Consider the following 24,584-nt stretch of genomic DNA (forward strand, 5'->3'; position numbering starts at 1 on the left):
GAAATAATTGGAATTTTTGGATGGGGATTTTTGCAACACTTCATAAATGGCATTTGAAACTTGTTGGAATATTCATAACATGCTAAGGCTTCATGGTTTGGAAAATGGCTTTTGAAATGGACTTGAAAATGAACACATAAGCCATCACATAGTGAAAATGAGAAATATGCATCCAATCAACATGAACCAAGTTGCAACAGCTCACACATGTCATTTTGAGAGTGTGTGAGCTGTCCATGAGCTGTCATGAGCTGGCATGTGAAAGTTCAATTTTGCCCCTAGCTTGAAAATGACATTATGCTAAGCATTTTGCATTTGGCTAATTAGTGTGATTAAGCATGGATTAATCAAGAGTATATATTCCTAATCACAACTAAATCATAACAGATTTCACAATTCACCAAATCAGATCAAAATTCTCTCCAAATTCTGAAAATTCTCAAGAACACCAAAACCAAAAATTGACAAGATCTCTCTCAATTCTTGGTCATCTTTCGAAATTCTTCTTGCTGCCAATTCCTCTCATCATCATCATCAACTGTTTTTGGATTTCATCATCAAATTCACACTAAAACACGACTGTTCAAGTTTGCATCATTCATGGCATTTGGAGAATTCAAGCACTAGGAGCAGAATCAATTGAACCTAAGCCTTGCATTCAAATCCTTGGAGCTTCTAGTTCAACTGTTTGTGGAAAAAACGCGCGAAGAACATCAGTTCCAGCACTGCATTCCAGGTACTTGATTTTTTCGAATGTCATGGTTCTTTGATTGCTTGTATGCGTTGTGTAGACTGGTTCATGTAGAGCATCGTGATGCTTTTAGTTTTAGGAATGATGAAACGTAGGTGAAGTAATCTTGATTAGAAGTTTTGAAACCAAACCCTAACGCGATCGATCCGTGAGATTTAGGAACTTGTAGGTTAAATCATTGACATATTTGGACTCCTTGTTCTTAGACGATTCCATAGACTATGCGCTTGCAAATTTTGGTGATAATTCGTGGATCTTCATGTTCATGTGGTCCTGGAAAAATTCTGAGCGAAAACGATGAGGAAAGGCTTGTTTGATCCGAAATCCTGTTTGAAAATTTGAATAAGATGTTTACCGCGTTACTGTTCATGTTAATTACGGATATGCCATTAATGAACTAATTTAATTAATTTAATTCTAAAAAATTGTTAAAATTCACAAACACTTTAAAAAATTCATAAAAAATGTTTTAACAATCCAAAAAATATGTGGATTTTTTTGTTGACTTCCTAATTCACTGTAGAATTTTGTTGACTAATTTTTGGAAGTTGTGCTTGGAGGAATTTAGGTTTGACCTAGGGTTGATTAACATGTGTGCAATTTTGATACCTTTGGCCATTTTGATTGTGAAATCCTCATGCTTACAAATAAATGCTTGGAAATTTTTGTGGTAATTGTAGACTGGTTGATGGTTATTTACATGTAAATTTCATGAATGTTGGATTCCTGGTGATTGAGTTATGAATTTTTGAATCTAGGTGTGACAATTTGTGTCACACCTAGTTAGGTCATCTTTCTGGATTTATTTTCATGACCTAGACTTGTTAGAATGGAATGAAATTTTGCATGGATGTTCATTAACATGTTAAGATGCTATGTGTATTTTTCTGGATTTTTCCATTGCGTTTTCAAATTGATTGGTATTTTTCATCTCTGTTGGTCAATTATGCAAGTTCATGTGACATAGGTTGGTAGATCTTGTGTGAAATGCTCATATGGTATTGAATGAATATGAAATTTGGTGTGCTGGTTATAGACACATGATAGGACATGATGCTTTTGGTCCCATTCGTTTCTTTACTGTTTTCATTGACTTATGATTTTTTGAAGTGAATGCATGTGTTGGTGTTATGGTTTGGATCATATAATTGTGTCTGTTTTTGGTGATTTTCATTGACATAGTTCCCTTTGCCTAATTAAGCTGAAATTTGACATGCCATGCCTTGAATAGGTCCTGTTTAGGTGTAAATTATTTGAGGATTTTTGGAATTGTTTTGATATGGATTTGAATGCAATAGTTCTGTTTGGATGTTTGATGCTTCATTTAACCTAAATTGAATTATTTGGTGCATGAAATGAATATGGTGGATGATATAAACATGGGACTAATTGTGTTGGCTTTTGTTTGACATTAATTTGACTTTGGTTAGAGATCCCTTGCTGTTTAGACATTTTTGTCACCTTTGGACCCTAGGCTTGGCCTAGTGGTCAAGTTTCTAACATTTGATTGATTTTTCAGGATGAAAAGGTGCAATGTGTATGGAGATTGAACCAAGTCAATTCAATTGATGTTGTTTGATGTTTGTACACTAACATAACTTTGTTTTGTAGGTTGTGAAGATTGGGCTTGAGCTCATAGCTTGCCTTTGTTGTGCATTAGTTTGTATAGTCTGACTGATTAATACTTGCTGTTTATTTTTGTCTGTCTGAGTACTAACTGTGTTTGACTGTTTCCAGGTACTTTTAGTTGCTCAGTTCCTTGTGAACTTTTGCTTTGCTTTGCTTAAGCAACTTGCATTGAGGTATAACTTCCTAACTTCATGTAGTCTGGAAGACCTGGCCTGTTACTTGGCCAGGCAATTGTCTGAAGTCCTCCTTAAGAGGCGATGCTTGTGTGTGTTTACATTTGTGCCCAAGCAGGAAAAGTCCTTTAAATAAGGCAATTGGTGGAAGGTAGGGATATGCAATCTATCCCCCACTATTCAGTTGAGTCTTCTCCTTGCTCCCATTACATGGTTGTAGCATTGAGATCACAAGCCCAAGATCTTGTGCAGTGCACATTGTGTCAGAGTCTCTGAGTATAGAAGGGTTCCCCCATTCTGGACCCATGCTCATTTGTCAGAAGCTCTCCCTAGTCAGGGATAAGAGCTGTGAGGTCTGATCCTCACTTCACCTTTCATCTGCTTCACCTTAGCCTCGTAATGGCAAGGTTAAGAGCAAACACAGCCCGTACAGATGACTTGCTGAGGCAGTCAAACCTATTGTGTGAGCCCACTTGTTTGGTTATAGTGCGTGCTATGTGGATATCTGTTTGAGATGCTTGTTCTCATTTGATGTATGCTTGAATTATTTTGTATGCTTGTATGCTTGCTTCTTTCCTGGATAGGAGTAGTTTGCTTATGCAAGTAGGATAGAAAACTGAACTTAGGGTAACGATGCATGACAACACTAGGCTCGAGTCCAGCTCCCTGGTAGTGTGTCTTCCCCTGGTTTCTGGCTAGTAATTCAGTCCCTTTCAGGGGAACTACATCGCCCTGATCCTTGTTCCAGACGAGGTATGTAGGCAGGTGGTCGTGCGAGATCACTCCGGGCAACCTTTTTTTCTTTTTTGTGTGTGTTTACCTGTTATCTGATTGTGTGTTTGGTTCGGATGCCGACGTAAGTCCAGTGATTGGCTGTCGGGCTCCACGTTTGCTCTTTTTGAGTGTGTTTTGGTTCGGATGCCGACGTAAGTCCAGTAATTGGCCGTCGGGCTCCACGTTTGCCCTTTTTAGTGTGTTTTGGTTCGGATGCTGACGTAAGTCCAATGATTGGCAGTTGGGCTCCATGTTTGCCATCTGTTTATGTGTTTTGTGCTGTTTGGCGTGCGTAAGCCGAACTACAGTGGCTCTGATTCTCGTTCCAGACGAGATATGTAGGCATAGGATGCGATGTCCTATCGAGCTCCCTTCTCCTAACCCCACCTGCGTTCCCTGTGTATGTGTGTGATGTTTTAGCAACCTATTCTTTTTTTAGAACGTGGATCCCGTCGAGTACGACGGACGTGAGGGGTGCTAATACCTTCCCCTTGCGTAACCGACTCCCTTACCCTTTCTCTTTGGTCGCGAGACCATTTCCTTTCCAGGTTTCTCTGAGCGTTCCTTTCCCTATCTTGGGATAAATAACGCGCAGTGGCGGCTCTGTGTTGTGTTTTTATTTGAGTCTCGCCGGTTGTTTTTTCGCGGATGCGACAACATGTAAGTGAAGGCTTAATACATCAATTAATGTATGCCAAGTGATTTCAAGAATAATGATCGTTGAAAATATTACTTATAATGATAACCTGTCTTTCTTTCAATTGTTGAGCGATCACTTCAAATGCATCAACATTCTGAATTAAATGCCTAATGATGGTAACAACTATATTAAGATTGCGTTTAACATATGCATGCTTTGACTTCACTAGTCGATGTAGCTTGCTTGTAGTGACAAACACCTGCTTAATTTTTAATTAGGTAAACAAAGTAAGTTGACATGTATCATACATCTATACTGAAACATTTAAACAAATGATATAGAAGTTTCAATTACTGATTTCTAAGCAACACTAACGATCATTCAGGGTCAAATTTTTTAGAGAAAGCTCAGAAGCATGCTTTAAGACTAGTATGAAATCAATTGATTAGTAGATAAAATAAATCTAACAAAGTTTGTTGATACATTACACATCCTCACTAATCTTTTTTCCCACTTCCACTTTTACCTCTATTGTTTTTCATATTTCTCTTGCACCTCAACTTATAAGTTTGCTTTGAAGCATCATAACTAAATATGAATTTCATTGTATTATCATGAGAAAGGATCCATATCATTACAAATATGATTTTAGTGTTTCATACCATTTGTGGCTTCAATTAAGTTAAGTTATTAATAAGCTCTATAAGTTAAAGATTATAGATTGCTCGAGTATCATAACCAGAACAAAAATACATCATTGTGTTATAATGTGACTTATAACCACTATAGCAAAATAAAAGATATACATTGTAATATAGTTTGATTGCGCAAGCTCTATGTAAATCATGCAATAGATTAAAATGCATATTTGTCATTACATATTTTTAGGATACTGATGAACTACCATAGCTACATATAAATAAATATAAAGCAATAAAGAACCACACTTGTCAGTAATATTCCGTGGGGGCATAAGCTTTACAAACACTAGTATCATGCATTGTATATAGAAAGAAACTTATCGAATAGATATGTTAGTCAAGCATAAGAGAGAAAATTTGACTTCATCATCAACCAGTCTTGTGCCTATTTCAAAGACAAAATAACCTCAAGAATGTTGGTGCCACCTATTAGCGACTCATGGTCGACGTGTTCTCCCGCCATATAGGGTGCAACCTTGAGGACTATGCGAACAACATGCTCGTAAAAACCGCCAAAGGGTGCATCCATGCTGCAAACTTAAAGGATGTCCTGCAATCAGTCAAGAAGTATAATATGCACTTGAATCTCGCTAAGTGTTCTTTTGGGGTTCATGTCGGGAAGTTACTAGGGTACATGCTGACGAAGAAGGACATTGAAGTCAATCCATACAAATGTCATACCGCCATAAATATGAGAAGCCCTATCAATATCAAATAAGTGCAACAACTTACAAGTCACACCGTCTTCTTGTCTCACTTCCTCTTATGTGCGGGAGATAAGGATTTCCTTTTCTTTGCCACTCTAAAGAATAAATAGAGATTCGAGTGGACCACCAAATGCGAGAATACTTTCTCGGAGGTAAAAAGCATTCTTGCATCGCTTCCCCATTTCCCCATTTCACATTGGTCCAAATAACACCTTGGCAACAACTTCACCATTTCACAAAATTTTTCCAGTTCATTCACAAACTTTTTCAATTCAATTCAATTACAAACCTTTTCAAAACAAATTTCTTTCTTTTCATAAAAGAATTCTTATAATCTGTTCCCCTTTTATTAAAATCATTCGCAACTAACATTTAGATGATAACACTCATCCATGTAAAGAACAATCAAAATGGTTCTGGTTGAGTACAACAAATGCCAGGGGTGCTAATATTTTCCCCTTGCATAACCGACTTCCTTACCCTTTTTCTCTTTCCCTTGAGTTTTATCGATATTTTTCCTTTCCTTTGGAACAAATAAAGTTCGGTGGCGACTATGTTGTATTTTGAGCGTGCGATGCGCTCAGGATTTTTTACGTTGCGACAAGAGGGATATGAGATGTGAAGTTAGGTCTTCATGTTGTTTGATGTGGCTAAGAATAATGGTGAGTCAGTGAGAGTGGCAGTGAGTGAATATGGGAGTCAGGAAACCTAATGCAAATGACATAGTTTTGCATAGTTCTTCCACTAGGGCGGGTCAGAGTACATGCTGTATAATTTTGCTACCCGACCCCACCCATTTAAATCTGACCCAAACCTTTTGTGCCACCCGTCAACTCGTTGCCGACTGTAACCTGCCCAATTCCATTATTTTTTATGAAATACTCATCCCACCCTATAGGGTGCGATCCACACCTTTGAAAACCTGAAAATGCCCCTCATATGTCAAGAGATGCATTTTCAATCGCACCTAAAATCACACCAGTACTTGAATTTCTAGTAGCCACCCCATTTTTTTTTTACAAAATATGGACTTAAGATATATCTTTGTATCTTATTGGGGGTGTATCCGGAGATGCATTTATGTAACACTCAATATACTAATTTATGGTGTTTTTATTCACTGAACTGGTTTATTTGACAACTCAACGACGATTTCGAAGATGCATATCTGGAAATGTCGAGGGGGAAATAAGATAAAACACCATATTTCATGTTCATCTCCCTCATGATCAAACATAACTTCACATTCAAAACCCTTAAAGAAATTTCTTTCATTCTCAATCATCTTTTCAACACCAAAATATCATTGGGGTATTTTATCACATCAAAGGGAGTATGAGAAGTTAAGGAAGATTGCATATCCAGAAACATCATATTTGAGAGCGGTGTTAGAATCGGTTAAAACAAAGGGTTCTCCTATAAAAAGATCAAGCCGACACATAGTGACAACTCTACGAGACAGTCTCTATCATACTTTGAACATGTTGACTCACATTTTTCGAATTCTTCGACTCTAAAATCTAAAAAAAGTGCTTTAAAGGGTGCTCACGTTAGCAAACCATATTCTCCACCACAATTACAAAAAGTCATCTATATTGAAGATATGACTCTTTTTATTCACAAATACACTCAGCAAATTGTAGATGTTAAAGGTAAAAATAACTACGATTTTTGAGCTATTTCGAGGTTGCTCGGTAAAGGAGAGGACGAACACCAATATTTCCACCATCATCTTATACAATAGTCGATGATGCATATGGAATCATACATATTGCTACACGAGAAAAAAGAAAAATTATGATACAATTCTCAATGCTCTTATTCCTTGTGTTAGTGGTCCGATATAATTTGAAAAATGGACGCATTTTCCGAAAACGCGACATCTTATAGTAAATGCTTGTGATAGGGTGTGTATTGGTATGACAAAATACAGTTTCTCAAAAATATTTTTTTCCACTTCAGAGTATGCCTCCTCAAAATCCATTTGGACGCATCATATGTATTTAATAGTTTTAAAAAATACAACATTTTGTTCAAATTTCTGAATGCAAGACACGTTTCACATAAGAGGCTGAATAAATCTAAAAACTTTAATATTTTTATTAATACCAATATAAAAAATCATATGTTAAAAAACAGGAGGATTAATTACTTATTTTTTTCTTCAAAGAAAATGAGTTTATAGATAAGGACAATAAGTGCAAGGATAAATGCAAGAACGCCAGTTTTTTTGAATTTTTATAAAATAAATAAAATATATTAACAATATTTTATCTTCTGAGTCATCATTAAACGAAAGATATAAAGTAGGAGTAACTCAACAACAACTAGTAAAACTTGCATAACTTTTTCGGCATTTGTCTGCAGTCGATTCTAGAGTCCAGACTAGTCTTCTTCCTTCCGTATGGCAACCGCCAAGGAAGAATTTCTGAAAGAGTTCGGCGAACATTACGGTTATCCCAATGGCCCCAAAACCATTGATCAAATTCGAGCTACTGAATTCAACCGATTACAAGGTTCTACTTCCTTTTATATATCCCACAAGTTACCAAAATCACAACAAAAATCCTTAGGTTTTCTTATAGTTTTCACTGAGTTGCTATGTGATTATGAGTTAGTAGTTATGATTTTGAACTTGTTTGCTGTTACAATTTGTTAATTTTGGAATTTCACAGATCTTGTGTACTTGGATCATGCCGGTGCAACTTTGTACTCTGAGCTGCAAATGGATTCAGTTTTCAAGGATCTTACTAGTAACGTATATGGAAATCCTCGTATCCTTATTCATACAATTCATAATTTCAGAATTAGAACGTTTCGGTATTTTTAGCTTATCTACTTGCACAAGTTTTATGAAAAAACAATTAATGACATTGTTCATAAATAAGTTGTTTTCAGCTTATTTTCAGAAGTTCTTTAAAATTGCTTTTGAGAACAGTAGCTTATATGAAAACATTTTAATTTTTGTTTTGAATCTTTTGCTATAGAAATTGATTAGTGTTTGTGCTATAAGCTGTTAGTCTAAACAGACCTATGGTGGTGAAACCGAGATGAGTTCACCCTATAAGAGAGGGATAAAGTGAGTGTTTCTAGCACTACAGGACAATAGTGTTATTAGTTAAAGATTGTGGAAAATAGAGATTTGTTCAAATTATCCTATGCTACGAAGATATATCCGCCATTTAACAACACTTTATACTAAATTGTGTACTGTGGAACCATGTCTTTTTGTTAAAATGATGTTGTGCTATAGTGTTATGACGCTGCTATAGCCTATATAAATCGGAGTGAATTCACAATTTCAGGAGAGAGATTATTCAAAATAAGTGAATAATGCGGAGTATTTGTATTGCGCCAATGGCCATTTGTGTATCAGCATGACACTTTTAGTTGTGTACTTACCTGGCATACTTTGGAAAAACTTAACAATTTCTAGAAATAGGAAATATTTAAAGAAACTTTGTAGCTTTTTAAACAATGTTTATTATAGAACCAAATGGTATATTATTATTACTGAAAATGTGATTATAGAATCTTCTGCAGCTTGGTACCTATACTTTTATATGGACTTTATTTTAAGTAAAAAACTATAAACTTGATTAAGAAGCTCCGCATCACCTAGAGGCTAATCAAAAACTGACTTTCTGTTTCTAGATTCTGTTTAAGAAAAATTGTTAAATACTTAATGCAGAGGAAGTTAATTTAATGGTAGTTGACACTGACTTTATGAAGTGAATTTCCTTAATCATAATGCTAGATAGCCAAAGTGATTCCAGTTCTGCAACTTTCGAGATTGTGAGGGATGCCCGCCAGCAGGTACAGGCAAATATGTAATTATTTAAACGTGTCAAATGCCTTGTTTATAATTATTTGTAATATATATCGAGATTAGATTCTTTGTTAAGTTATCTTTAGCTAGACAAAAATTCCTATCAGTATTTTATGCAAATATTTGTTATTCTGTATCCATGCTATATGGTATAGGAATGAGTACTAAATTTCCATGGGTGACACTACTTGTTATCTAGTTTGTTGGATGCCATGCCTTGCCCATGGTTTACCTTGTTTTGCTTTGATAAGATGGGTGGGCTATGGCGGGTCAATCGGAAAATGCTGTTGGTGTTTTTCTTATGTATTTTTTGATACATGTTCTAGAAAATTCTACAGTTTGCACAGATTATGAAACTATCAGTCATACAGGTCCTTGACTACTGCAATGCCTCCCCCAAAGACTACAAATGTATATTTACCTCGGGGGCAACAGCAGCGTTGAAAATGGTTGGAGAGGCTTTTCCATGGAGTTGTAACAGTAATTTTATGTATACGATGGAGAATCATAACAGTGTTCTTGGTATAAGAGAGTATCCTCCCCAAAAATGAGATACTGCACTAGTTTTGTTCAATATATCACTGCTGATGATACAATGCCGTTAAATTTATTAAAATGGGACGAGTTTCGGAACTGGGTGGGTGCAGAGATATCATAGCCAGATTTCTTTGGCCCTGACGTGACTTTAATTCAGTTTTCTCTCTTTCTTTTTATATATATATATATTATATATCATTTTCTGTACTGCTGGACTTGAGAACCAAACTATTATGTGGTTTTTATACTGATTCAGTATAATCTCATGTTTGGGCTTGTCTCCTTTGCGTACTTATTGAGTAGTTTAATCTTCTTTTTCTAGAAATCATTAGTTTAGTAAAATGATCTTGTCACTTTCTGACAAATCTAAATGTGGTACCTTGTTTTGTTATATTATTACTGAGAGCATCGGGTGAACAATTTAATTAAATACTAACTCAATCAGAGCTTACCATATGAGTGTTGGTATACTATGTTTCTACAGTCAAGGAGGAAATGAGGATAAGTGCTGCATAAACTCAACATAAATTGTTTCTATAACCTATTTTACATAACTTAGGGAAAAAATGACGAAAACAATCATCCCGAAAGCACATAATACTTTTAAAAGCTTTAAAAGCTCTTCCAAACGCATACGCATGTGTTTACGTACTAAGAAGTTCGAATGAGCTCTTTCAAACGCCCATCAACTCTAGTCTGTTCACTTCCATAACTTGTATTAGATATGCTCTTGATCAAGGAGCTGCAGCCATTGCAGTAGACATTGAAGATATACATCCTAGACTAGAAGGAGAAAAAGTTTCTACCAAGATATCACTGCATCAAGCACAAAGGAGAAAAGTGGCTGGATTGCAGGAGGGAGAACCAACGGGTAACATTTAAGGTCATGGGTATGTTCATGAGCTTCAAATTTACTGTCTTATATCTGTTTGTTCCATGCAGGTGATGTGTATAATCTGTTTGCCTTTCCCTCAGAGTGCAATTTCTCTGGATTGAGATTCGACCTTGACTTGGCGAAGATTATCAAGGAAGACTCTAGCAGGATTTTAGGAACTTCAGTTTGCAAGTAATTTACACAATCATTTGTCTCATTAACTCCTTATGTGCATCCCTTTTGTCTAAATAACCTAAAACTGTCATGACTTATGCACATTCAACTATTTGCACTATAGTCCATAATATGGCAGGAACTAGTAAAATTAGTAGAGCTCTTTGTTACATTGATTTGACCATATATGGTATGTCAAGTCAGACATGTCTTGGGTGTATTAATTTCCCCACCGGCCTTTGATATTAAGCTATCTACACTGGGGCTCTTCCCATTACTTCCAATTTTATGGTTTCCTACTTCAATGAGTATCCCAAATCCCAATAGCTTTACAATGCAGCTTTACAATATCTTGACCAATATCAAGCACATCTGCTGCTTGTGGTAATTACTAGAAGAGGGATGATAATATGTAGAGTTAGTTTCTTCCAGGTTGGGTGATCTAACATTAACTTGGTATCATAAATTATAATTACCAAATACTGTTCATTTAATAAATATTGTGCCAAACCAAGGTGATTTACATTAAGAAAGGTCGCAAGATTAACGATTTGGATAGAAGCATGGTCTTGAATAGAACATTATGGCACAAGTTGATCCATGTAGCCCACCCCACTTAGTGGGATAAGGCTTGGTTGTTGTTGTTGTTTGTTGTATACTGAATTTAATAAACAATAATAGCCACACTTATTATTGGAAGTTAATGTGTCAAAATAGTAGGAATAATGAAAATAATGTATACCAAGAAAGAACTATTGACAATATTTAATCAAAACAACAACATACACACTCTCACATGTAGAGAGAGAGGGGGAAGGAAAGCTTCGTTTATCTATAGAACTTTTTTAAAGCATCAACAATTGCTTATTTGCATATATTTTTTTTGGTTCATAAGAAATGGACGATGGTTAGTCTTGATTGATGCTGCAAAAGGATCTGCTACCATGCCACCTGATTTGTCCAAGTATCCTGTAGATTTTGTTGCACTCTCATTTTACAAGGTATACGGTTTTATGTTCAATTTTTCTGGATCAAGGATTACTTTGAGATTTGACGTTCTGTCTTGTTCATTTTCTTAGCTGTTTGGCTATCCAACTGGGCTTGGAGCTCTCATTGTAAAAAATGGTAAGCTACTGGTTTGAGAGCAATTGATATATCCTTATTTTATGTTGTCCTCATGATTCGATAATTTCCGTCTTCTTATGATGGTACTAATTTCATTTGTTATCTTATTCATCATTTTCTATGATGTTAAGTACAAGAATGTCGTCTATGTTAATTTAATGTGACATGATGAATATGTGTGACTAACAGACTATATAAGCAATCATGTCATGTGAAACCTGTTGATACATCATATATTGTTGTCTTGATTTTATAAAAGAGTTTGTATCTTGTGGATACACTCAGTTTCTTGGCTTGCTTTGTTCTGCTCATGGACTGGTTAGAAGTGTTTCTTGGTTAAATATGCATAGAGATTAATTTGCTTTATTAAATGACTCAATCTTTCAGTTACTAGGTGTATATTTTGTTGTTGTTGGTATTTTGTTGCAAGGCAGCCTTATCTTCTACTTTTATGCTTTGCTTATAATTTGATATGGACACATCTATTAGCCAGCAATATCAGTGCAGGAAACGTTGTGAGTGATCAGGATAATTTCATATTTTATTCTCTGCTTAGATTAGAATAATTTTATTTCCTATTAATTTAAAATTACTTCGAGTTTTGCTAAGATTATGCGTCACAGAATCCTTATCTGCCTTAGTTTTGAATTCAAATGAAGTTTAGTTATGATCCTATACATTTAGAATTAGTTTGACTTTTTTAAAGTTTGCTTCTTATTGATTATCCTCTTGATTATTTGCATTGTAGATGCTGCCAAGTTATTGAAGAAGTCGTATTTTAGTGGAGGTTTGTGGCTTAGTGGTTTCTCGCCTCTATATAGTTTAGTGGAGGTTTACACTTCTTAATTGATTGGTCGGTCCCTATAACAGGAACAGTTGCTGCATCCATTGCTGACATTGATTTCATTAAAAGAAGGGAAGGTATTGAGGAACTCTTTGAGGATGGAACTGTTTCATTCTTGAGCATAGCATCTATCCGCCATGGCTTCAACATACTGAATTCTCTAACTGTATCAGCAGTATCAAGGTATGCAGAATTTGACACTAGCATGGTTCCAATAAAAATGGGATTACCATGTTTCCTAATAAATAACCGTCAAATTTTAATAAAAAACACTGCGTATTATACTCTATTATTTGAAGTTCTTGAGGGTTGTCTATTTCAATATTACTAATCGTGTTGTGGATTTATCTTACTTCTTACGTTTGTCACATCAACATGTAAGAAAGGGGTATGTGAATTTTGCATTTCTTGATCTAACTGATGGGGTTGCGTTTAGCCTAGCCCAACTTCAATGGAACTGTATCATTGGAAGGTTGGGCGTTGTAGTGAATAGCAATTTGAAGATCAATAAGGTAGATGTAAGATGGGTTGGAGATAGGACATCGGATTTGAATTTTCAATTGAATACGACACGTTTAACGTTATCAGTTTGTATGCTCCCTAATAATATTAGATTGACAAACAAACAACCCTAGGTTTCCTACATTGCATCCTCTTAGGATTTGAGGTTGAGCCTAACTCATCCCTACAAAACCGGCTTGCAAGGTGATGATTGCCCTCACTTATAAACACAACACGGTCATATCTCTAAGCAATGTGGGACTAAATTCATCCCTTTAAACCTTCCAATGATACAGTTCCATTGAAGTTGGAGGCTGTAATGAAGGCGAGCCAAATGCCGTAATTAAGGTGACTAGGGACGGACCGCAATGAAGGCGGAAATTTCAACACACCCCGTCACGCTCGGGGTGTGTTGAAATGCTCTTAGGTTTCTTACATTGCATCCTCTTAGGATTTGAGGTTGGGCCTAACTCATCCCTACAAAACCGGCTTGCAAGGTGATGATTGCCTTCACTTATAAACACAACACGGTCATATCTCTAAGCAATGTGGGACTAAATTCACCCCTTTAAACCTTCCAATGATACAGTTCCATTGAAGTTGGAGGCTGTAATGAAGGCGAGCCAAATGCCGTAATTAAGGTGACTAGGGACGGACCGCAATGAAGGCGGAAATTTCAACACACCCCGTCACGCTCGGGCCTCAATGAACCCATATCGTGGAGGATGCGGAAAGCCTAACAAGTAATCTAGGATAGGCTCTGATACCATCTTAGAATATATGAGTTGAGCCTATCTCATCCCTTCAAAACCGGCTTGCAAGGGTGAAGACTGTCCCCACTTATAAACACAACACATGCCATATCTCTAAGCAATGTGGGACTAAATTCACCCCTTCAAACTCAACACAATGAAGGTGTTGGAGGATGCGATGAAGGCGATCCAAATGCCGCAATTAAGGCGACTAGGGGCGGACCACAATGAAGGCGGAAATTCCAACACATCCCATTAGAGCTTAGAAGAATGCTAGGAACACTCATTTTACCACTCTCTTTCCAACACTCTCTCTCTAATTTGGTGAAATCACGGGGGCTCATTGGGTTGGAGTTAGGACATTGGATTCAGATTTTCAAATGAATACGACACATCTAATGTTATCAGGCTGTATATGCTCCCTAATAAGATTAGATTGTAGAACAACCCTAGGTTTCCCACATTGCATTCCATTAGAGCTTAGAGGAATGCTAGGAACACTCATTTTACCACTTTCTTTCCAACATTCACTCATATTTGGTGAAATCACGTGGGTCCTATTTAAAAATATGAGACAGTCACGATTTCACCAAATAAGAGAGTGAAAGTTGAAAAGAGAGGGTAAAATGAGTGTTCCTAGCATTGTTCTTAGAGCCTATCCTAGTTCAAATATTGGGTCATTTGTATAGGTTCAGTATTTCAAATTTTATGCTCTAGGTGTTTTTGGGGTGAGGGTGGACTAAGACAATCCTCACATATAAAACAGATTTACCTTGAAAGGTCCGCCTAAATAGAGATGTTGGAACAGAAAAGCTGTTGTTTCCTTAAAGTTGTTTAAATATTACTGTGTCTGAAATTTTATGTTTTAAAGCTTTCAAAAATTGTTGCCTTGTAGACATACAACATCTCTTGCCCTGTACACGAGGAAAACACTTTTAGCCCTAAGGCATGGCAATGGATCCCGTGTCTGCATCCTCTATGGACGTCATAATTCAGTGGTTAGTCTGTGCACAGTGCACATTTTAGTTGATGTCTCATTTATAGTTTTATATGCACTAGTTATTTGTTCTTTGACAGTTGCAAGACTTATGGTCATTGGTTGTTTTTTTTATCAAGTTATTATTATTATTATTATTATTATTATTATTATTATATTAAAACTGTTTTCAGTAATGAGAACATAGAGAGTAGTTCCAAGTGATTTGTTGGATAGAGTATTAGTAACATTTTGGTATACTTGTGTTGGAATTGATTGTATCACAATAGTTAGTACATCATTGGAGAACAATTGAAACCTAAGGAAATGACAATATTTTTTTATTGTTCCTGTACAAACTGTGCTTAATAATGCCTTCATACACACAAACCAAGATCACTCGTGCAGTTTCATTTTTTTTCCCTAAGTTTATCATCCCCTTTAAGAAATTGGAACTAGTTAATATTGTTTTAACTTCATCCAGGAAATGTGTCATGAAATGGGTCCGATAGTTTCATTCAACTTGAAAAGACCAGATGGTTCTTGGTATGGATACCGTGAAGTAGAAAAGCTGGCATCTCTTTCAGGAATTCAGCTAAGGGTATAAATGTTCATTTGTACCTTTTCTATGCTTTTTCTTGTTTATATAAGTTCACTTACCATCTTTTTAGACAGGATGCTTCTGCAATCCAGGTGCATGCGCTAAATACCTTGGCTTGTCTCATACAGATCTCATTTCAAATACTGAGGTGTTCCTATTATCTGCTTTTGTTTGCTAAAACCTGATTATGTTTGGTTTATCTACATGATAGTGTTAAACAATGATAACAATGTTTTTGTATTTAGGCTGGCCACGTTTGTTGGGATGACAATGATATAATTAATGGAAAACCTATTGGTGCTGTAAGAGTATCCTTTGGCTACATGTCAACATATGAAGATGCCAAGGTTTAAATTCTTTATACTCAATATTCTTTTTTGTTAAAGTTTTGAACCATCAATATGGAAAATGCACAACATATTGAGTTAAAACAAAGTATCAATGGATATGTTTTTTCCAATTGCTAATTCTATATTGGTTCTTGTTTGGTGTGTCAATGTTGGATTAAGTTTCACTTCTCCAGATTTTGGTTATCCTTTTCCCAATTTTTTATTTGCAGAAATTTGTTGATTTTGTAACAAGTTCCTTCATGTCACCTCAAAATCATGTTCACAACGGGAATCAATTGAAAGGTTCGCCTCTTTTTTCCAATATTAATATATCCTTCATACTTGATGAATTGAAATCCAGATTGATTATATACTCTCAGTGATAAGGACTCAATCTTATTCATTTTGTATTTCTCAGCTTTTTTCTTTGAAGTCCAAAAAGGCAAAAATAGATTTGCATATACATATAAAATGCATGTTTTTAATGTAGCAACATATTAGGCTCGCTTAACGATTTCCTGTATGGGGTTCTTACTAGTACATCTTAAGCAGGTTTCTTATAACATTGTCTTTAAGGGGTTTCTTTTAATGATAAAATAAATGGATTATACATGAATTACTTGAATAGCAGACTGAAATTTGGTGCTGAAGTGCTTGAGAGATTGGCTCACCCTTGTGAATTCATAATAACTATAGTAATATCTGCTCAATATGAATCCCTTGATTATAGGAATTAAACCAGCTAATTTAATAATTACATCTGAGAATATATATATGCAAGTAAAGAGGAAAGTTAGGAAAGAGAATATTTACAGAGAGAAAAAAAAGAAATTCAGAAATAAGGAAAGGCTCAATAATCCCCCTCAAGCTATTGCATATATATTATGTATCCCAAGTGACTTGGTAGAAATTCTACCAGGTGATCATTGAAATTTGTGAACGGCATAACAATTAACAACCTCTCTTGGTAGAATCTTCCCAAGGAAAATGTGACAATCAATCTATAATTATTTGGTCTGGCTCATGTATTTGAAATGGTGGGTGGCCCGATAGCGAAAACCATAATAGGTGGCCCACCGGATCTTAAATGAGACTCTTGATACCATGTTAAGAAATGTGGTTAGGCCTAATTCAACCCTACAAAACCGGTTGGTAGAGTGAGGACTGCCCCCACTTATAAACACATGTTCAGGCCATATATTATCCGATGTGAGATTCTTAACAGTAACAAAAATCACATTTTTCATTATCAGTAATATCAGGCTGAGAACTAATCTCTCAAGTTATTATTATTCAGTACCAAAATCTTGTTTTCAAGTGTTATTTACATGCAGGTGTGAATGGTTCCCTAGATACCTGTTATTATCTCAAGTCAATTACAATATATCCAATAAAATCCTGTGGAGGTTTCGGTGCAAGAAGTTGGCCTCTTAGCAATAATGGTAATCATCTAATTTCTGCCGATTGTTTTGATTTTCCATTTTCATATTAGGAGTTAAGAAGAATAAGCACTACTATGTACTACCGCATATTAAAATTATAGGGTTCCCGAAGGGGAATGGAATACTCAAGAGTATCAAAGTCATATTGATATTATTGTGAATGACGTGATGTTATAAACTCTATTTGTACTAATAAAGGACTTAATCCTAAGAGATCATCTTAGATGCTCTATGCTATACTATAACTATGACATTATCATATGATAATATGAGATATCTTCTAGATATACATATATTCAGATTTTGTTGAACTAACTGAATACACTATCTAAGAGGACCGAGCTGCGGTAGTACATGTGCAATACACTAAAAGCCGCAAATATAGTGTTTTAAAGAGTATAGGGAATTGTTGTAAATATTTTAGTAGCACTATTTTAGCATTGAATATTTTATTCTTAGTTTCCTTTATCTCTCACAGCATATAATTTATTAGGATAAATTTTAACCTATATCTTAGAACCAAATCCTAATATTTATTATTAGGATTAGAATCAGCTAATTATATCAATTGCCATTTGTTATATTCTACATACTATTATAAGTAGAGGTAACTGTGGTCTGATTCAGACATATACCGAAATCCCGAAAGCCAATTGTCTTTGCTACAGTCACCTTTAGTCGCACTACAACTTTCTGGTCGCAGCTACAGCCCTTCTGTTCCTATTTTTCGCACATTGTAATTTTCATCCACCCGTTTTAACAAACTTAAAGCTTATTAAGATTTAGCTTTACAGGAAGTCTTAAAATCAAGTCCTACTATTTACTTTAAGAATTTTATTTATTTTATTAGCATTAGAAGGAACAAATCATATCAATTAGCATTTATTCTATTCATTCTATATGCTATTAGTTAATGTTCTCAAACTTTTGAAATCATCTTTTTTTTTCTCTCCCGTTTTCAATATCTTAATTGTCAATGTTCTCTATTCTGTTCCAAAATTCATTATTCGAAATAAGTTCAATGTAATGCTTTGGATGGGGTCCTGTTTATTTCACTGATTGTTTGATAAAATATTTTAATCATATTGTCAGTGATCATAGTGATGTGTCATCATGAGGGGGAAAACATTCACATTGGGTTATAGACTCACCCAAACAAGTGAGAGAGACACCACATATTCATCCAAAACCTTAAAGTGATAGGTGTATGGGTCCTCTTACTTATAAAATGTTCAACCTCCATTTTTCTAAGCAATGTAGGACTTAGAACTCACTTATTTCTCAACGCAACTCACATTTGTTTCTCTACACATAGTCCTAATTCATTTTGATTGGGCTTTTATTGTATACTCAACTTTTTATTATTTTTAACTTTCACAAAAACCAAAGTCATAATTTCCTCTGTAGTTTTATCTTTGAGCTTTTAATGAAATTTTGTTCTTTAAATGTTTAGGAAGCTTGAAACATGATCGTGAATGGATTCTCAAAAGCCTGAGTGGTGAAGTTCTTACACTGAAAAGGGTAATCCATTTTATAATACATAAGTTCTTTATTTAGATCATCTGCTGATGGATCCGAATTTGAGGGACTGTACTTCTTTTTATGGTCAGTTCTAGCGATTCAGTTTTGTTTAATTTATGTAAAGATTCATTTTTCCTTTAATTTTTCTTTTTTGAGTTAGTGGAGGTACATTTTTGTCTACTGAAATTAAAGGAATTTAGATAAGGAAGGATGAGAAAGAACAAAAACTTCTAAGTGGTTTGTGTTTTTATAATGACTGTACAAAAGACCGAATTCCAACTCAGAGTTATAGTTGTACTAAACTCTAAACCTAATTAAATAAGAAACAAACCATGGTATTACTAGATTCATTGTGTTCGTCTAACTTAATTTATCTTCTAGGTTTAGTTTCTAATATTAGAGAATCTCAGATTACAATATTGTAGATTTTCTCACTGAACCATACTTCAGAACAATTGATTTGTACTAGGGGACAAACTCAGTTATTGATAGGTCTCATTTCTCATACCTCGTTGAGTTTTAGTGGGGCTCTTAGTATTCACAGAGTGAGTGCAATTCTCCGAATGCAGTCATACTGATTGTAGCTGTTAGCTTAGTTCAGTTTTGTCCGGTTAGATTTGTTGCTAACTGATTATGTTCTGACATACGAATAAGAAAATCAAAATATTCAGTTCTAAGCTCTCCTCAAGTTGCTCATTCTTCTCTCGGAGTTCTTTAGGTGTTAAGCTAACATTCTTAATTTTTCTACCTTCAGTAGTCTTCAGTGATCAGATTCCTGACAAGCTTATCTATCATTCACCCTTTCACTTTTCAGAACCAACGCTTGATTGTAAAGTTTGGATTTATTTGATCTTAATTTTGTAGGTTCCTGAAATGGGTCTTATAAGCTCCTTTATTGACCTCAGTCAGGGAATGTTGTTTGTAGAGTCTCCACATTGCAAAGAAAGATTGAAAATCAGGCTTGAGCTAGATTTTTATGATAGTACTGTACAGGACATTGAACTGCATGGCCAGAGGTATGTGATGTTATGCACATTATATATCTATGTATAATTGTGTATATATAATATACTAACTCAAGTAAACTCTCGTAAACATTGCATCTAATTCTAAGGTGCTGATGTGGATCTTCTTATAATATGTGTTGTAAATAAGCATTGAAATTAGTAGGAATTAGTTTGCATTAGTTGTCACAGGCTAAGTTGTCTGGCCCAGTTATTATCTACCACGCACTTTCTGTTTGCTGTTAAAAAAACACACACTTCCCATATAATTCAATTTATAAAATTTACCACAAATGTTTATAGGAATCAGCACAACATAAGTGTTAAATGTCTAGTTTTGCATTATTAATATATATTTTCTATAAATATGTTGTTATGCATTGTTGAGGATGACTTCATTAATTTGATATATACACTGGTACAAACTAATGGAATCTTACAAAAAGAATCACTTGCAGATCAGTAGTTTGTTGTTGTATTTGCTAATGCTAAAATTTAAGAAAATTCTAAATTGGCTTACACACTGATTTAGTTTGATGTTTGTTACATGGATTTATTTGTTTTGTATTATTATCTTTTTCATTTTGTTGCTTAGGTACAAGGTATATAGTTACAGCAATGAGCCCAATGCATGGTTTAGTGAAGCCCTTGGAAGACCATGCACTTTGTTACGATATTCTGGTTCCAATCATGAGTTTGTGTTAGATAAGACCAAAGATGTAGTCTCGTGTAAAGATACAGACAGCGCAGTCAGTTTTGCTAATGAAGGTCAATTTTTACTTGTATCTGAGGAAAGTGTTTCTGACCTAAACAAAAGATTATGTTCAGGTATCTTCTTGTACCCTTGAGAGTTTAGCCAAGACACATGCTTGATTGGAAATACATTTGCACTTACAGTTAATATGTGAATGCTTCATTGTCAGAATATAGCCAAACCCAAGACTTGATATTTAAATACGCTTACAGTTAATTACACGATATGTTGATGAGGAAAGTTGAGAGATGTGCATGTTTACAACTTCATGACTGTTTTAATCATTGTACATGAATCTATACAAGTACATAAACCCAAGACTTCAAATATTGTTATATCTGTAAACTTGAAAAGAAAGGTATGAATTTGATTTCTAATTCAATGAGTAGTGTATAAAGAATGATTACAAATCAGACATGTAAGCTATAATAGAAATCACATCTAGAATCAAAACAGGGAGATAAAAGCTCTAAGTTAATCATTGGTACCTACTTGTAGTTATAATATAAGTAAGTCTTTTGAGGCTCCATCTTGTATTCTCGTGCTAGTCATGCCCTTGTACATAACTTGGGTTGCATAAATGTTGACAATATGATCTTTTTCTCCAAAACCTTATACAAGCCCTTTTAAGAATCTTGTATATCTTTTCAAAATCAATGAAGCAAGATAGAAATGAAATTCTTTTTAAGAAAGCTAACTTTCATTTTCCGCCTTACTTGTGGCGATCACTTGTGTATTACAAAATCTATTAGTTACACTGTTTAGTCTTCAACCCCAAGTTTCAGAATATTGAAGATTTGACAACTATAGCTGATGTTATTCCTAGATGTTCATATGGGCGTATGCGGAACAGCAATGAAAGTCAATGCAAATAGATTTCGTCCCAACCTTGTGGTATCTGGAGGCAGGCCATATGATGAAGATGGATGGAGAGACATTAGGATTGGAAATAAGTATTTCAGAGTAAGTTCTAAGAATTTTCTAAATATTTGACAACACATATTTTGGAATTTTGCAGTTTTTATGTGGACACTATTGTAGTTAAATGGTTCTTTCACAACACATTTACCTGAACCCTGCTATTTATGCTCAATAATGTTTAACTAAGACTGAATTCATGGATCTTGATCTTCATTATCTTTACAACTTTATAGTTTAGTTTCCATTTGCTCTGCAGTCGCTAGGAGGATGCAATCGATGCCATGTAATCAACCTTTCACTAAATGCCGGGCGAGTGCAAAAGTCGAAGGAACCTTTGGCAACCTTAGCATCATACAGGAGAGTAAAGGTTGGTTAAATTCTCTTATACTTAAATAAATGTGTGTATATATTTGATTCATCCTAGGCATCACCAGTCTAATATAACTATATACATAAGTCAGGGAAGGATTTTGTTTGGCATACTGCTGAAATATGCATCTGTTAACGGAGAGCAGCAACAAGGTGATTCATGGCTGCATGTGGGGCAGGAAGTGCATCCAGATTGATGTATGCAGTTTATAAGAATCATTCTCAAAAGCTCCCAAATTCATGTCTTCCAAGACTACTGGAAGCCTTTGAAGTATAGTCTTTAAACTGAATTTAATATATTAAGTATAGCCTGTAAAGTAAATTTAATCTAATATTTAATTAAATAAAAATGTTAATTAAGTAAATATTTAATTACTTTAAAGCATAGCCTTTAAATTGAATTGAATTTAATATTTAATTAAATAAAAATGTTAATTTTATCATTATAATAGATTTAGTTTAAAGGTTATGATTTAGAGTAGGTTAAAAAAAAATTCTTGGAGTAAGTTAATCCCACTCTTAATTTATTTCTTATACATTTTTGTCAGTTTTCTTATTTTATCACTCAAACTAATCTTTATGTGATTTGAGTCGGTAGATTTTTATAATTATTTAATTCTATTCTTTTTCTTTGAATATCTCGCACAGGGTCGGTCCAAAATATTTCGAGGTCCTGATCTAATCTTTCATGTTGAATTCTAATAAAAAGATATTTAAAAAAAAATTAAAATTTTATTTAAATTGTAAATAATATTAAAAAATATAATAAAAAATAATTATAAAAATATAATATTTTAGTCTTGAACAAGATTATGGTAGAATCGAACTCAGGTCATGACCATCAAAAAAACATTGATACACTTCCATCAGGCCAATACATAAACACATATTCAATAAACAACCTATATAATAAATATTTAATGTATTTTTAATATTTGAGGCCCCCAAATTCTTGAGGTCCTGTGCGGTTGATCTATTTTAAGTATCCCAACCTCAGAATTGAGGTTCAATAAAACTGATCTGAGTCATACTCACCATCAATTCATATTTCATTTTAGTCATCTTCCTTAGTATGGTGACAAGAGGAGGCGCACTGTTGGAGTTGCTGTGCCTTCAAGGATTTACCTGTTTATGTTTTGTTGCTTGTCAATTTAGTTTTTGATTTATTTTATCGTAATTAATTCTCCTCACATAGGCGGGAATTCTAAGATTGAGTTCCTAATCTGTTTTACGCATGCATAAGTCAAATTGTATGATTATAGTCTTAGTAATATGCTTTTAATTAAACAGTCGAAGATTTGAATCAAGAAACACATTTGAGAATGATTTAAGTCATGTCATGTTTAGATTCAAAGTAACATTTCATTTTGATAAAAAATTGAAAATTTTAAAGTGTGATTCCAATCACAGGAAGTCATGACTCGAATAAAACTGTGTGAAAAAATGAGAATTTTGCCTTTATGAGTCTGATTTGAATCATAAAATTTCCTGACTCAAATCCAACACTTTTTTGACATACATAATTTTTCATATGTTTATATTTGTATATATAGAATATTCCAAATAATATTCTTTAGCATATCTAGAATAAAATATAATATATTATAGCATATTTCTTGTGTAATTAATACGATAAAGTGTATATTTTACTATATACTATAATTTTTGTAGTGCTATTCAGACACATGATTTTATTTAAATGTCTCTCATTCTCTCGTATTTCAACATATTATCTATAATATATTGAGAGACAATTTTTTCATCGTGCTTATCCGGTTGACCCAATTGATGAATTTTTTTACACATTCCGACCTCTGTTTTTGTTGTTCCTTTGGTTGAATGCTTTAGGCAAAACAACATGGATAAAACAAGATGATTTTGTGAAGAGGTAACATGTGAGACATGATGTTCCAGCAAGTGTGCATCATCTGTCCTCAGTCTAGAAGACAAATCCAGTGAATAAATCTGAGCGTATTTTTGGTTGATTCCAAGAAGATTTTTCAGTTATGTTATGTATCTTTTAACAATTTGTTATTAATGAAGATTCGCTAAAAAGACCGTCCAAGACAAAATCAAATTGAATTAGATTAAATCTCTTGATGGACATTAATGTATAAGCAAATCAAATATGCATTAAATCTAATTATGCATCAAATCAAATCTATTTGAATTTTATTCAATTGTCCAAGCCCAACTAGGCATGACAACATAACCCGTACTCGCAGGTACCCACCCCAAAGTTGACGGGGAAAACCCGCTTTGATTGGGTTTGAATTTTCTCCGATTATAAAATATGGAGACAGGTCGTGTAATGGGGACACTAGTATCCATCCCGAATTCGTCCCTGAACCCGCCCCGTTTATTTTATTATGTACATTATTATTTATTTTTGATGATTTAGAATATTAAATAAGTGGTCAATGTTTTAATATTTTGATTTGTATTAATTATTTAAAATATTCGAAATGTATGTCTGAAAATTTTTAAGATTTTTTTTTTATTATTTGTAATATAATTTGATTTTTAAAAAATTAAATATTTCTATTAAAAAATTGATTTCATTAAATGGATGGTGGCGGGACGGGGATACCCGAACCCGTTTGGGATGAATTTGGATTTTAATTCTCCATCTCCGTTTGGGTTTGGGGCGGGGAAC

General features: G+C 34.4%; 1 protein-coding gene across 2 annotated transcripts; it reads left to right on the forward strand.

The window, feature by feature from the left end:
- Nucleotides 1-7,668: 7,668 nt before the first annotated feature.
- Nucleotides 7,669-22,379, forward strand: LOC127105971 (molybdenum cofactor sulfurase). 2 transcript variants are annotated; one of them, XM_051043196.1, is made up of 22 exons: nt 7,669-7,891; nt 8,051-8,149; nt 9,133-9,191; nt 9,576-9,736; nt 10,464-10,612; nt 10,684-10,807; nt 11,685-11,790; nt 11,869-11,914; nt 12,663-12,701; nt 12,785-12,941; nt 14,907-15,009; nt 15,472-15,588; nt 15,659-15,736; nt 15,834-15,935; nt 16,148-16,220; nt 17,252-17,359; nt 18,813-18,880; nt 19,745-19,896; nt 20,480-20,712; nt 21,465-21,601; nt 21,816-21,926; nt 22,017-22,379. In XM_051043196.1, the coding sequence occupies exons 1-22, from the start codon at nt 7,780-7,782 to the stop codon at nt 22,062-22,064; spliced, it is 2,382 nt and encodes a 793-aa protein (XP_050899153.1). In that variant the 5' UTR covers nt 7,669-7,779; the 3' UTR covers nt 22,065-22,379. The 2 variants fall into 2 exon arrangements, with proteins under 2 accessions (XP_050899153.1, XP_050899152.1); XM_051043195.1 differs by having other exon boundaries at nt 22,021-22,379.
- The last annotated feature ends 2,205 nt before the right edge of the window (nt 22,380-24,584 follow it).

Source organism: Lathyrus oleraceus, chromosome 7 (genome assembly GCF_024323335.1).
Source record: "Lathyrus oleraceus cultivar Zhongwan6 chromosome 7, CAAS_Psat_ZW6_1.0, whole genome shotgun sequence".
Taxonomy (NCBI): Eukaryota; Viridiplantae; Streptophyta; class Magnoliopsida; order Fabales; family Fabaceae; genus Lathyrus; species Lathyrus oleraceus.